General features: G+C 39.3%; 1 protein-coding gene across 1 annotated transcript in view; it reads right to left on the bottom strand.

The window, feature by feature from the left end:
• LOC133527463 (nucleoporin SEH1) overlaps window positions 1-15,343 on the bottom strand; it is a 22,407-nt gene extending 7,064 nt beyond the window's left edge. Inside the window, exons 1-8 of the mRNA XM_061864488.1 lie at window positions 15,109-15,343; window positions 14,338-14,494; window positions 13,520-13,673; window positions 12,397-12,504; window positions 11,450-11,557; window positions 9,921-10,079; window positions 8,599-8,759; window positions 2,364-2,528 (exon numbers count right to left, since the gene is read on the bottom strand). Of these exons, the coding sequence (XP_061720472.1) occupies window positions 2,386-2,528; window positions 8,599-8,759; window positions 9,921-10,079; window positions 11,450-11,557; window positions 12,397-12,504; window positions 13,520-13,673; window positions 14,338-14,494; window positions 15,109-15,249 (1,131 nt within the window). The 5' untranslated portion in view covers window positions 15,250-15,343 and the 3' untranslated portion in view covers window positions 2,364-2,385. The remainder of the gene's footprint in view (window positions 1-2,363; window positions 2,529-8,598; window positions 8,760-9,920; window positions 10,080-11,449; window positions 11,558-12,396; window positions 12,505-13,519; window positions 13,674-14,337; window positions 14,495-15,108) is intronic.

The raw sequence follows: 15,343 nt of genomic DNA, 5'->3' as shown, positions 1-15,343 counted from the left end.
CAGGAGCCGTCAGATTTTTGGCGCGAGGCGTAAATGTGATGTTTTTTGTTCCGATGTAGCCCACAAGATGGCAGAACCTACTATGCACAAGAAAACACTTGACGTGTAAATGTACATGTATATGGTTCCGATTCAGGCCACAAGATTGCAGACCCTCCAACGCGCACGGTCCCTATAGGGATAACCGAGACGATTTATTGACGGATATAAGACGATAATTTTTGCGTCCACACCACACAATGCATTTAAAAAATTCGATTGTGCGAAAACTTGCCCCGTCTGAGTTGACCATGGTTGACCTTATTTGTATTTCGAGCCAAAATATTTTTTTATTACCATATATTTATACAATAAACTTGTCTCTATAAAGTCTGAAATAAAATAAAAATAACAATTACTGTACAGTACATGCAACTATAACTATAAAATTGCACAATTTTCGAAATACCAATAACATAAAAAAAATACTTAGTTACATTTGAACGCAACAGTAGCGCCCCTAGTGGTGAATTCTCGCGTTATTCTATAATTCAAACTTTTTTGAAAATATCGACATGAACAGCACTAACCAAACTGTGGTATCGTTTGTGCACATTGACCTTTTTATGGTTCCGTACCAAAAAGGAACAAAAGGAACCCTTAAGAGCGACTCTGTCCGTCCGTCTGTCACACTGCTAAATATCTCAAGAAGTACTTAAGAAATTTTAACAAGATTTGAAATTTGGAATAGTAATGTATTAACATTACTATAGATTTTACAGGAAAAATATAATCAGGCCTCTATCTTGGTAACTTTTTTTTAATTAACAAAAACCATTTCCGAACACTGTTTGTAATTTGACCAACTTTACGTGTGTTACACTTGAAATTTCTATGACATTACATTAAATATACCTTTTTTCAAATAATACAACAATTTTTGAAATTGGTTCACACGTTAGAGAATTATCCTCGAAAAACTAACATACGTGCACATTAGTTAGACAATTTGCCGATAGATGGCGCTGTACACAATTATATGTATTATGTATAGGTACCTACTTATGATCAAGTCTTTCGCTTTTATAGTTATGAGAGATAATTCAAAGTTTGTACGGAACACTCGGTGCGCGAGTAAAACGAACTCGCACTTGACCGGTTTTTATTTCAATTTAGTTCGCCTGAATCTGGAATTCTGGAGGCAATGAAACTACTAAATTACGGAAGGTGGAGGTAAGGAAATAAATCTCCATGTAACAAAAAACCTTACATAGGTGGCGCTACAATACCTAGAAAACTTGAATAAAAAAATCAAATCATAGACAGCGCACTTCACTCCGTCAATAACGCCTAGGTTCTTAGCTACTCTAGCGCTACTCTGGAGAGATTTGGAACTATTATTTATAGCTGACAGCTGGACAATTTTGCAACAGTTCCACCATAAGAGATGTCACTCCTCTTAATTCCACACTCCATATACTAAATTGTAAGAAAAAGTCCCTGGATTGTCAAACACTGGGTGTCAAATTCTAAGTACGAATTCTTACACATCTACGACTTTAAACATCTACGAGTAATTCAATCAATGAATTTTTAGTATCTACAAACTAGTGTCCGACCGAAACATATTTCCTTGCCGAAACAGAAACCGAAGGTTCGGCTTTAGCTCTAGTTTCGGCCGAAACCGAAACTTTTGTAGACTTGTTAAAATCTTAGAAGATTTTTTTCTGAAATGGGCACTTACTTATCAGGCAGTTTTAAATTATACAATTACTTTTTATTAGCCGAAAGCGACTCGAGATAACATTAAATCAGTTTCGGTGCGGCCGAACGGTTCGGCGGTTTTCGGTGTGTGGTCTGGAGAGGGGCGGGTTAAGTCTCGTTTTTACACGTAAAGTGGGGGTGTTTTTTTTTTTCTTCAAACCTACAGTGTGGGATATCTTTGGAAAGGTCGTTCAAAACTAATAAGGATCTTCAACAAACATGTTTTGATAAAGTGAATATATTCGGAGATAATCGCTCCGAATGAAAAAAATGTGTCCCCTCTAACTTTTGAACCATAGGTCCAAAAAATATGAAAAAAATCGTGGAAGTAGAGCTTAAGAAAGACATTAAATGAAAACTATAGCGGACATGATCAGTTTAGCTGTTTTTGAGTTATCGCAAAAAGTTTCCCCTTCATAGTAAAAAGACTTACTTTAATTAGGTACTGATTATGCAAATTTGCCTATTTGTTTAACTCGCGTGAAAGGTACCGTTTCATCCCTTGGTTAACAATTTACTATACTTTAAGCTCCAGTTTAGCTTATTGTGACGGAAGAGTAACTACGGAACCCTACACTGAGCGTGGCCCGACATGCTCTTTGCCGGTTTTTTGTACTTACACTGTGGCCAGGTCGAGTGGGGTCAGTGGAAGGGCATGTGGCCCGGGTTGGCCATAGTGGCCATGCGCATGTAGGTGGTGTGTGGTCTGGAGAGGGGCGGGCTGTCGCCGGGTAAGGTCTCGTTTTTGAACACGGCCACACACTTCCATTGGTTCAGGTATTGCACTGGAAGAGAAAATTATAAAATATATTAATAAAATAAGCTTGGTTAGTTTAGTAGCCTTAGGCTGCGTTTCCACCACAGATGAGCCGCCACCGCCAAATGTGGAAGGGGCCTAACAGTACAATAAAAAAACGGTCAAGTGCTTATCGGCCCACGCATAATGGACAAAAATATTCGTATACATATAGACTCGCAAAAGTATTTTATTTTCTTTACTACATGAGTAAAACCTGTCTTAAAGTTAGGCAAAACAGTGGCAATCGAGTTATACCGACGCCCCTCTGCCATACCTGCACATTTGCAAAGAAAAGAGCATACACTTCAAAAAAAACTCGCAACAAACGTTAGCCAGTTGCACAAGTTCTCCGACAGATGTCGCTAGCGCCGCGCGGGCGGCGCGGTTGACTCGCGCTGGCAAGATTTTTCCTGCGATATCGACGTGCCTATGTTATCTTCTAGTAGAGTTAATTCAAACTTCAAATATTCAAAAAAGTTTTTGACGCCTTCTTCTTCTTCCTCGCGTTGTCCCGGCATTTTGCCACGGCTCATGAGAGCCTGGGGTCCGCTTGACAACTAATCCCAAGATGTGGCGTAGGCACTAGTTTTTACGAAAGCGACTGCCATCTGACCTTCCAACCCAGAGGATAAACTAGGCCTTGTTGGGATTAGTCCGGTTTCCTCACGATGTTTTCCTTCACCGAAAAGCGACTGGTAAATATCAAATGATATTTCGTACATAAATTCCGAAAAACTCATTGGTACGAGCCGGGGTTTGAACCCGCGACCTCCGAATTGCAAGTCGCACGCTCTTACCGCTAGGCCACCAGCGCTTCGTATTTTATTTTCTTTACTACATGAGTAAAACCTGTCTTAAAGTTAGGCAAAACAGTGGCAATCGAGTTATACCGACGCCCCTCTGCCATACCTGCACATTTGCAAAGAAAAGAGCATACACTTCAAAAAAAACTCGCAACAAACGTTAGCCAGTTGCACAAGTTCTCCGACAGATGTCGCTAGCGCCGCGCGGGCGGCGCGGTTGACTCGCGCTGGCAAGATTTTTCCTGCGATATCGACGTGCCTATGTTATCTTCTAGTAGAGTTAATTCAAACTTCAAATATTCAAAAAAGTTTTTGACGCCTTGTGCAATTAAATTTGCCAACGGGTAGTATTAATTATGTCTTCAAGATTAAGGAACACTTTAAAACCTTAAAAAAGATCGATGAGTACTTCACATGGATCCATCCACAATTCCACGTAAGTAGAACTACACGTGCGGAGAGTGGGGGAAAATCTCCGTACATATCGACAAACATTGATTTTAGAAATAAACTACCGAAAATGCAGAAAATTAAATTATTAAAGGTATTAGTTTAATGAAATTCTGTTCTAGTCGGACCAAACATTTGCAAATGACAAAGTGCGGCTATCATTTATGACACATTTCTATGAAAATATGACGTTTATAATGGCGCTCCCTCACTTTGTATTGTTCAAGTCGGTGGCAAAGTTAGCTTAGTCTGACTCTAAATACGTACGTTTCCCGAGAGATGTCGCTAGCGCCTTGCGCGGCTGACTCGCGCAGTTAATATTTTTACACTGCCCAAAAAAAGCAAAGTGAATTTCAAATTCTCTTTGAATAAAAGATAAGTGAGATCAGTAGGAAGATGTTTGCTTCTCTGGGGTCACTTCGCAGGCTTCGTAGCTTCTTGCCGCTCGCTACCAGAATTGCGCTTGCTCAATCTCTTCTTCTCCCTATATTGGATTATGCCGATATTTGCTTTCTTGATCTTACAGAGGACCAGCTAAATAAACTTGAGCGCCTTCAAAACGTCTGTATAAGATTCATATTTGGATTACGCAAATATGACCACGTCTCTGAATTTCGTACCCAGCTCAAGTGGCTCCCTATTCGTCATCGCCGTAACTCTCATATTCTTGTACTTCTTTATAACATTCTTTTCAACCCCTCCACCCCTCTATATCTTAAAAAGCGTTTCAACTATCTTTCCTCGGTCCGCTGTGCGGAGATGCATCTCCTTGCTCTACCACCTTCATCATCAAAATTTTATAGCAACTCTTTTTCTTTTCGTGCTGTTCGGTTGTGGAATGCTTTGCCATTAGACATTAGACGTGCTAAATCCCTTCCCGTTTTCAAAAATCTTTTGAAGACTCACTACCTTTCGCTGCCTTAACTTGCCTTTATTTATGATTGTATAATATATAATGTATGTATGTATATATGTATTTATTTTATTAGTATGTAGGTATGTATTATATTGTTTGCGTCTTCATTTTGTTGAATTATATGTATATCGGCACTACCCGTTCAATGTTGTAAGTTCATTGTTTCCTGCTACCCAAAGGTTGTCTGGAAGAGATCGCTTCTTAGCGATAAGACCGCCTGTTGTTACCTAACTTTTACGTGTTTTTTCATTTCCTGTCTATTTTTAAATGTATGGTGCACAATAAAGAATATTTACTTACTTACTTACTTAAACGGGGTGGTTTGTTCCTGCGTTATGAACCTCGCGATGATATTCAAACCCAATTACTGTACCTACCACATTTCTACCAGATAAATTTCAATCTATGTAAAATCCGTTTTTTTAGCATTAGGAAGTAAGCGATCTTGACTTTTTTTTTAATTTTTGAAAAATAAGTCACTGCAAATATGAACCAATTATAAATCATATACGACTTTTTACATTATTTTACTTTCATAAGCAATAGTTACAGATTTTTAAAAAGCGTTTTTGCACACGTCAAGATTGTTTACCTTTTTCAAACGAACTTTAAACTCAAAATTAGAATATAATTTTTGCGCCTGTTGAATTAAATTTGACATCGCTTTTATTCCATTGTACAGTCACGTCTAAAAATGTCGGTACAAAAAATGTGCGAAAATATGTATACACTACCTTAATATATGAGCAGTAAAGTCGTGTATACATATTTTTGGAACTATTTTCGTTTCGATATTTTCAGACGTGACCGTACATACTTTAATTTTTATTATATCCATATATCAAAGTTCCCAGATGTCAAAAGGAAATTGTGTGTGTGTATGGGAAGGGAATCTCAGAATGCCTATTTTTTCTCAAAATACCAAAACTATAAATCGATGTGGTGTCACAATGCCTAAAACTTAACTACATTCATGACTGCTCACTGCTGGAGTGCCGTCACAATTGAATTGGAATTGAAAAAGCGACATATACCAACATATTCATATTTTAATTAGTAAAAAGAAACTTAAAATATCCAGAAATTCTATTCTAAATATGTACATACAATTAAAGGACAGCATAGAATCAGACCAACGCACAGACTGTGCAAGTGTTATTCTAATGTGAAACTTTAAATTATGACGTTTACAATTACACTCCCTGCCAACTTATATAGGTATGACTCTATTTCTCGATAGATGTCGCTAGCGCCGCGCGGGCGGCGCGGCTGACTCGCGCTGTTAAGATTTTTCCTGCGATATGGACGTCGCGATGTTATACTAGAAGCGATAATTCAAATTCAAATTCATTTATTCTATTTTTTAACGCCTTGTGCAATTAAGTTTGCCCACGGGTAGTATTAAGGAATATTATTAAATAATGCATACAATCATTGAATAGACTTGGACCCCTAAATTATAAAGTTATAGTCATATTTAACTTAAAATAAATCTAAAATAGCAATTTTAACTCTACTACGTTGTCAAAATCAAAACAGTTATATTTCATTTATTGGCAAACATTTATGGCTTAATAATTTAGTTTCCAACTTTCCCCAAGGATCAAGTCTCCCCTACCTCCGCACCCGCGCGGAGGGAGCGGGACAAGTACCGCTCTACGTCGGTTATAACATTGGATGCGATTTGCACGTCGCTCCGATGTGCGAGCGGGATGTCGCTATAATACGCGCATAATATTGTCTCACTTAAACATCGGAACGACGTGCGAATCACATACAGCGTGATAACCGTCTACCATCGATACACTACCACTGACGCAAGTTTTCTATAAAATTCAATTAAAATTGTAAAAGGAGTGAATAAAACATATTCATATTTTACTTAGTAAAAAGAAACTGTTAAAATACTCGTATTAGGGTAAACCTTAGGTAGAGTATATGCGGAAAGAGTCGTGGAATGTATGGGGCCCAATACATTCCACGACTCTTCTCTTTCCGAACAGACTCTATTAGCAAAGACAACGAAGTCACGTGGGACCTCATACAAAAGTAGTCCCCATTTTCCTCTTTGGATATCCACATTATAGAAAATATTTTTACGCAATTTGAGGCATATTATTATACTCTGTACGTGTGTGTGTATTATTGTACTCTGGCTGTGTATGTCCCTTCGTTGGATTTTTCAATTTTTTTAAATTATTATAAGAAATAGGAGTTTTTATAAATAGATATGGATTTTTTCGCTCTAAACTCTTTATAATTATAAAAAAGTGTCATGAAGCGGCATAGCTTTGGTTAATATACAATAAATAATGTAAAAATATTTTCCATGATGTCAATATTGAGGGAAATACAAAGTTGATTCAGGAAAGCTGGCACGAATGGAATTAACGAAACTTTCACTGTATGTTGCTAATTGCGGGGATCTTTCTCTTTTATTCTCGCTAAGACGTAGGTAATTAGAGTGACGGAGTAAAATGCCCGCAATTGACGACCTTCGATTTTCGCGGTTATATTCTGTATAGTCAGAGCCGCCATTTTATTGGTTAATGTGATACACACATAGATATGTTCATTCACTCATTCATTTCATTCGTACCAGCTCTTGTTAATCGACCTGTACGTTTGAATGGAGAAGCGATTGTCCACTGCCGTTCTAAAGTACACCATGTTTCCGATAGATGTCGCTAGCGCCGCGCGGGCGGCGCGGCTGCCTCGCGCTATTAAGATTTTTCCTGCGATATAGGCTTCATCACGATTCATGAAAGAGCAATCAAAATCAAATCAAATTATTTTTGCACCTTGAGCAATTAAGTTTGTTGACAGGGTATTCTTTAAAATTGTGCTTACTGGTCGACTGAATAGGTTTCGATATTTCAGTTTCTTTCCTAATATAAGCATCAATATCGTCAAAAACATGTAGTTAGCATCAAAAGTATCTACACGATTCTCTAGTAAAAGGGCCAACTACCAGTAATTTGCCAATGATTGGCACAACGCACAACACTAATGGTCGACACCTCGCCAAAAGTTTCACACTGCAATCATACCCCAAGGACGTCACGTTCCAGGAGACGCGCCACACACAGGAGTAATGCTCCTGGAACGCTACCATTACTTCTGTTTTGAAACGCACGCTTGAATCTAGTGTTGGTAGGAACTCTAGTCTAAATTTGAAGAACTCCACTCGTTTTTACGAAACTCGGCGCTTAAAAAATTTCCAAGTCTAAGTCCCGAGGCGAGACATTTATTGAGTCTTTTTAAGAGAGCTCAAAAGGACTCGAGCCTCCGAATAAAGACTCCGTTATCAATTTCATAGGCTTAACCTAAATATGCGTTATTGTATAATTTGTGTGCCTAATCCACGAATATTACTTAAATTCTCTAACAAGTTGAAAAGAACTCGAGTTTCGACTTAATATGCGAGTCTGAAAAACTAAGTCGAGTTTCAAAGCAGAGGACTCAAGTCTTAACAAATACTACTTGAACCAATGGTACCAATAGTTGACAGTTTCAACCTTGTCTTAAGACAGTGGTGATATTCCTATAAAAATGCCAATGACTGGTAATTGGCACCCCACGGCACAAGAGCAATAGTTGTCACCTCGCCTATACCAGGGGGAGGAAACTAGAGCGTTCGAGCTTTCTCGGCTCCGTTCGGCTCGGCATTGCTCCGAGCAATTAGGGTTGGCACAACTCGTCGTCCCTTTGCGTGCACAACCACAGGTAAGATAATTACCTGAATTTTGACAACCTTAAACTGCCGAAAGGGAAAGTTCCATTAGAAAGGGACATGATTCGGCCCTGAATCGCTGTCAAACTTCGGCTTCGTATGTAGTTTCCTTTCTGTATGGTAGTACCATTATTTATTCTGTAGCTATACTCACTTTTCCATAAGCGAACACTGCAGTCGTCCCCCGACGAGGCCAGCAAGGTGCCCGTCACGTTCCAGGAGACGCGCCACACGCACGAGTAGTGCTCCTCGAACGCCGCCATCACTTCCGTTTTGAAGCGCACGTTTGAACCGTTTGAGGATGTCGACGAATCTCTGTGGATGTGACAAAATATTGTTAACCTTTTGACCGCCACCGTCGGCTATGGCCGACTTTTGAATGACTTGCCAAGAACGCCAACGACGGCTACAGCCGACAGTTTCGCCAATGCAATAGCGACTAACGCGGGACTCTGTAAAGTTCAATTTTGCTTAAATAATCGTGATAGCCAGCGTCCGCGGCACGCCATTTTCCTTTGTCGTCTGGCGTTCAAAAGGTTAAACACTTTCCGGTAAATTTGACACAAAATGGCACAAACGAAACCTTTATAGACAGCTTCATCATGTACAGTCGCCATCAGATTTATCTGAGCGGCCGAGGTGCTCAAAAATATCTGAACACGCTTGACAATAGGGGCGTGTTCAGATATTTGTGAGCACCTTGGCCGCGTTGATATATCTGATGGCGACTGTAAAGTCCGATAGTAGTAGAAATTAAATAAAATGGTACTAAAAGCAAACGGCACAGTGGAAAATGTCAGAATAAAATTTTAGTAAACAGTTGTTACATTTTAAAATATAACTTACGTATCTACCACCTATATAACTTACGTAATGGGTCCTGTAACTCACGTGATGGATTCTTAACTCACATAATAAGCTCTACGTATAACCCACATCACGGGTTCTATACTTCGAACAACACCGGCTTCCGACACGTCGGAAGGGAGGAGCCCAGGCGATGTCATCCATTTTTTGCGGGGAAAACGTGCACACAGTCGCATTTCTCATTCACTACATACAAAATCCTATCTGTAATGACGACACAAATACATATAAAATAACACACGTCAAAGACAATTCTTGCACACCTTGATATCTTTTTGTGGATGGTCGAATCACAACACGCACCGGGTTATGCCCAGTTGGGCATGTGCTTCGGCAGAGGGGAAATAGTGCGAATGCCTACTCCTTTCCCGGTGTTACTCGAAGGTTCTATAACTTACGTGATCGGCGACGGCGAGGAGGAGGAATGAGCGGCCGAGGTTGGGAGCGAAGGCGATGTCGTTATCACACAGAGGCAGGTATAACTCACGTGATGGGTTCTATCTTAATGATCCGGACATCTTTAGTGGTGACTGCGAGGAGGTGGAACGAACGGCCGAGATTGGGAGCGAAGGGCGATGTCGTTAACAGAGAGAGGCAGGTATAACTCACGTGATGGGTTCTATCTTGATGATCCGGACATCTTTAGTGGCGACTGCAAGGAGGTGGAATGAGCGGCCGAGGTTGGGAGCGAAGGCGATGTCGTTAACAGGCTCTTGGACTGACGAGAGGCAGTCGGTTCGAGTCCAGCGGCGAGACGCTTCGCTATATCTGTACAAAACAATACAATAATCTAGACGAATGTCAAATGAAGACGTCGAATGAGGAAAAGGGGGTCTGACGCCCGCGCGGGTTCGTACCTGGTGCAAAGGTTATCCATCGCCATTCAACGTGGCAATGCGGCTAGCGTTATGGGTACCTTTGCGCCGGGACAACTCGGGGGGTTCTTTTTGACTAGACTTAAGTTAGTCTTAAGTTTTTTTTTGTGTTTATTGTATATAATAATAAATATTTTTTTTTAAATTCACCGATAATCTAGATTACTTATTCTTAACCTTTCAGAGATACTCTTCATTTACTACGAAATGGCGTGTAAAAAAACGACAGAAAATAAAAAAAAATCGACGTAAAAAATTTTCTTTTTAAGAGAAGTTATACCAGTCATGGTTACTTATCTGCTAAACTGCGTAGCAGTTTGTTGGCAGAAAATGTATGCTACCCTCCACCATTGTAAGTTATTGCAAACTTAATTTATAGCTATATTTATATTGCTAGTGCGATTTCTTACAAACAGTTGTAACAGCTTTAGATAGACAGATTTTAGATAAACATTAAGCTAACAATAATCATTAGTTGCAATAACAAACTAACTAGGTTTGTTTACCTATTTAGTCAGTCTGTTACTGTTTTCATGTGAACAGTAGGTATAGATGCTCGATTTCATTTCAACCACACACGAGGAAACAACAAACATACGGAGTGAAGCTAAATAAAATATATATTTTTATACTACGTCGGTGGCAAACAAGCATACGGCCCGCCTGATGGTAAGCAGTCTCCGTAGCCTATGTACGCCTGCAACTCCAGAGGAGTCACATGCGCGTTGCCGACCCTAGCATTCCCCCCCTCGTTGAGCTCTGGCAACCTTACTCACCGGCAGGAACACAACACTATGAGTAGGGTCTAGTGTTATTTGGCTGCGGTTTTCTGTAAGGTGGAGGTACTTCCCCAATTGGGCTCTGCTCTAGATCTGGAATGACATGAATGCCGTGCCCTGCCACACAAAGCGAGATAACATGCACAATGCCCATACCTCTCTTTTGGACGTAGTTTAAGGACGTACCCGGGTCCAAGATAATTAAGGGTGTGTAAGATAATTAAGTCATCAGAGTGCAGCATCCCACTGCCTCCGAGTGTATTAACATTAGCTTTATACTACCTATACATCATTATACATTTTACGGTAACACGTGCAAGGTATTAACTTCCTGTTACATAAATACATAAAGCAACCGGTTGGCCTTTTGACGCGATCCAGTCTACTTCCAGTCTGTTTTTTTTATTCTTTTTTTTTACTCAACCTTTGATACGTTTTGACAGGATCTTAACTGCTCTGGTAAAATTCCACCCTGTATACTTACTCATAGAGGAAAACCTTTCCGTTGCAAGCCACGCCCTTATCATTGACCGGGGTGACGGCGGCCGTGTTCGGCTCGTCGCTGCCCACCGCTATCATTGGTGGGTTTACTCTGTAAATAACATTGTCAGAGCAATATCAGTATATCACCGACTGATATTTTAAGTGTATAGTAAATATAGGTTAACGTACAGTGTTACACAATACAGTTAACACACATGTAGATGCTTCGATAAATACATAAATTAATCTTCTCGGGTCAGTGGTGTAGGGTTAGAGTCGGTGTAGCTTTATTTGACGTTCATAAGCGCATTGTAATATGCCTACTTGAATAATAAAATATCTTTATCTTTAATTAATTTTTAACATGCAGAAATGTCTGCTAACGATGCTATAAAAAAAAATTGTTTATTTCGGACCAACATAATCTATAGATATTAAGCTTAGACGTTTTTTTTAAGGTGGAAAAATTATTGCCTTGGGTGAGATTTGAACTCACAGCCTCTGGGCCACCGACTCTTAGACTTCCATTAAAAAAAATGACAATATTTCAAAATCAACAAACCTGTATCGGTACTCATTTCAATCGTTTCATAAACCCACACTCGTATTTTAATGCCTTTTATTATGTAGCAGTCATATTAACTACTATTATGTTACTTTTGATTTGGGGAAATTATAACATAATATTATTTTTTTATTTTTTTATTTATAGCCTCATATCAGAAATACATTTTTTATACTGTATCTATAGTTTTTCCTTAATCTACGATAACCGATTCTGTGTGCCTTTGGGCAAAGGCCTCCCCCAATCTTCTCCACTCTTCCTTATTTTGCACTAATCTGGTCCATATTTTAGTCCTTCCAGCCATGTCTTCTATTTCATCGGACCATCTTTTAAAGATGGTTTAACATAATATAAAAGCCACCAAATATCGACAAATTACACACCTTGACAGTGAGGGGTTCCAGGAGAGACAGCTGATGGACACCTTCGTGGGGATCTCATGCTGCAGCGTCCACTGCGCCAGGTTCATCACGTCGGGGGCTTCGTATATCCTGCATACATTCGTATTTAATTACAGTTACTGTCATTTAACATGGAGATAAGACACTGATAAAAGAGTGTTTACAGAAAAAAAAAAAGGTTTGTTTTTATTTAGAATCAGAAGTGACTGTGACCCTTGATTTAGAAAAGTGTGCTGATATTTTATCAGTTTTGTGACCTACAGGTACAGTAAGCTGCAGATATAACTGACCCCCCTGGAAACAAGTGTGCAAGGGGGGTTAGTTATCTCTGCAGCTTACTGTACGTTTTGTATGGAATTTTGTAAGGTCAAGAAAAGTAAAAATATTTTTTCACCTCAGCAGCTCGAACAAGCCTACTTTCGTCACCCCAGGGAGTGTGGAAAGTGCGTCTTTCCTCACTCCAGGGAGTGAGACAAAGTAGCTTTTTAATTTAGTGAAGGCCATGAATACAGGAATAAAAACTTTAGTTGATGTTGAATTTTTTTAACCTTTAATATGTTCTCTACTGAGTTGAAAAGTTGTATGTGACACACGAGAGCAAAGTTATTTTACATCTCGTGTTTTTGAGTCAACACTCGCAAGAAAAGCTAACTTTCCTCTCTTGTTGCACAAATAACTATTCTTTATTAGGTTCTCATGATTTGAAATAGAAATAAACCCCAAAATAATAGTATCAAGTTGGTAACAATTATGGTGATCAAGAAAATGTAATGTGTAACTTTTAAATCACTTGCCTAAGGTAAAGTAAAGTAAGATAAGGTCTCTTTAAAGCAATAGGCTACTACTGCACCGGTGAGATCCATTCTTAGGCCCTGTCTTCACTTTCCATCAGGAAGGTGTGACTAAAGCCAATCACCGATCAGTTTTTTAGTAATTTTTTTTTTTTTTTTAAATACACTTGTTGTAAAATATACATATTATTTATATGATCAGTCATAGATAGATTTTATTTTCTTTTACAGTGAACAAATTTTTATTTTATTTCTTAGCCTGTAATGTCTCACTACTGGGCACACTTAATTTATTTTTTAAATTGATATCATACCTAATAATGCCGTCAGCCGAGCATGTGACTAGTAATAGGCCCAAATGTTTAGGACCAAACTTGACATCTGTCACGGAGGTCCTGGAGTCAACTAGATTGGATCGCTTCAGCCATGTTCGGAGCCCTTTCTCTGAGCCTGGGGCTGTGGTGTCACCTGAAATATGAGAAATAAGGGTGCACAGAAGAAATCTCAGAAACAGCGTTGTATTTATATCGGAGCACCGTTAGTAACGGCGGAAGCGCCATCGACAATAAGGTCCCTTTTCATAGATAACGTCACATATAGAGAGGATTACTATAACCAGCTTAAATCTAAAAATTTGTGTGGGAATATGAATTTAAGGTTATATATGCACAGTTTCAAGTCTTATTTTAGACAAGACAGTGTTGTTTATATGGTCTTTTCTTAGAATAGTGCACTTATCTATTCTAAGAACTTGATTTTGAATGAATGCCAAAGTCAGCAAATATTGTTATGGTACCTATATGTTAACAAAGTTTCTAAGGTACTTTTTCTGTTAAGTAGCTATGTAAATTTTACAACTATCCAATGACAAAAGTAAAATTTTAAGAATCATATAGGGATGTTTGCATAAACTGTAGAGGACAGCACAAGAGACATCAGATTTTTGGTGCGAAATGTAAATGTGCAGTTTATGCTTCCAATGTAGCCCTCAAGGTGGCAGAACCTACTATGCACAAGAAAACCTATGAGAATGACCTAGGTGTCAATGTATATGTTTATGTTTCTCATTCAGGCCAAAAGATGGCAGACCCACCAATGCACACTGTCCCTATTGAAGTATGAGTGATCTTACCAACTTCCTCCCAAATAGCAGCAGTGCGGTCAAATGAGCAGGTAGCAATAACCTGCCCAAACTCAGGGTGGGCCCAGGTGACCTTCCACACGGAGCCGTGGTGCGCCTTCCAGCTGGCAGTCATCTTCCAGCCATCGCGACCGTCCGAGTCCCACACCTGAAGACATTTTCAAAGACAAACTTAATATATACAAAAGGCGAACATATTGCCACGAGGTATTCTCTACCAATCTACCTTATTACAAAGACTTACCTATATTCATTGAAGTAAGAGTTTCTTTCTGCAGTTAAGCTAATTGGTGCAGTGAAGGTGTTAATTTGTGCAACAAATCAAAAGAACTTGGAACAAACCCAAAACTTCACAACAAAAACTTTTATGCTCATCACACAAAAAAACCAGACAAGCGCGAGTCGGACTCGCCCGCTGAGGGTTCTGTACTTTTTAGTATTTGTTGTTAGAGTGGCAACAGAAATACATCATATCACAGTTCATGAGATACAGCCTGGGGACAGACGGATGGACGGACAGCGGAGTCTTAGTAATAGGGTTCCATTTTACCCCGGCCTTTGTAGTAAAGTCTATTAAGTTAGTTGTTATATTCACAGGCAGAACACATCACACAAGTATACCCGGAACCCGACCAACGATTCCCTATTTACCAGCCTTTGTAGTAAAGTTTATTAAGTTAGTTGTTATATTCACAGGCAGAATTATCGATCTTTTGATGAAAAAAAAAATATTATCATAATTAATATCTAAACATAACCTACCTTCACATACTGGTCGCTCGAGCAAGTAGCCATTCGTTCCCCGTAAAAATCGTAGGCCACATCGTGAATGAGGTCCTTGTGGTCAGCGAATATAGTTTGAGACTCGAACAAATTGGTGAGCGTTAGTTCTCCCATGGTCATGAACTTTTTAACACCAAAAACATTAAATTTAAACTACACAGCGTCGGGCGGTCTACCTACACCACAATACACAAGGTTAAACGTCAAACTGACA

This window comes from Cydia pomonella, chromosome 18, assembly GCF_033807575.1.
Source record: "Cydia pomonella isolate Wapato2018A chromosome 18, ilCydPomo1, whole genome shotgun sequence".
In the NCBI taxonomy this organism is placed as follows: domain Eukaryota; kingdom Metazoa; phylum Arthropoda; class Insecta; order Lepidoptera; family Tortricidae; genus Cydia; species Cydia pomonella.
This window is presented reverse-complemented; position numbering and strand designations above follow the sequence as displayed.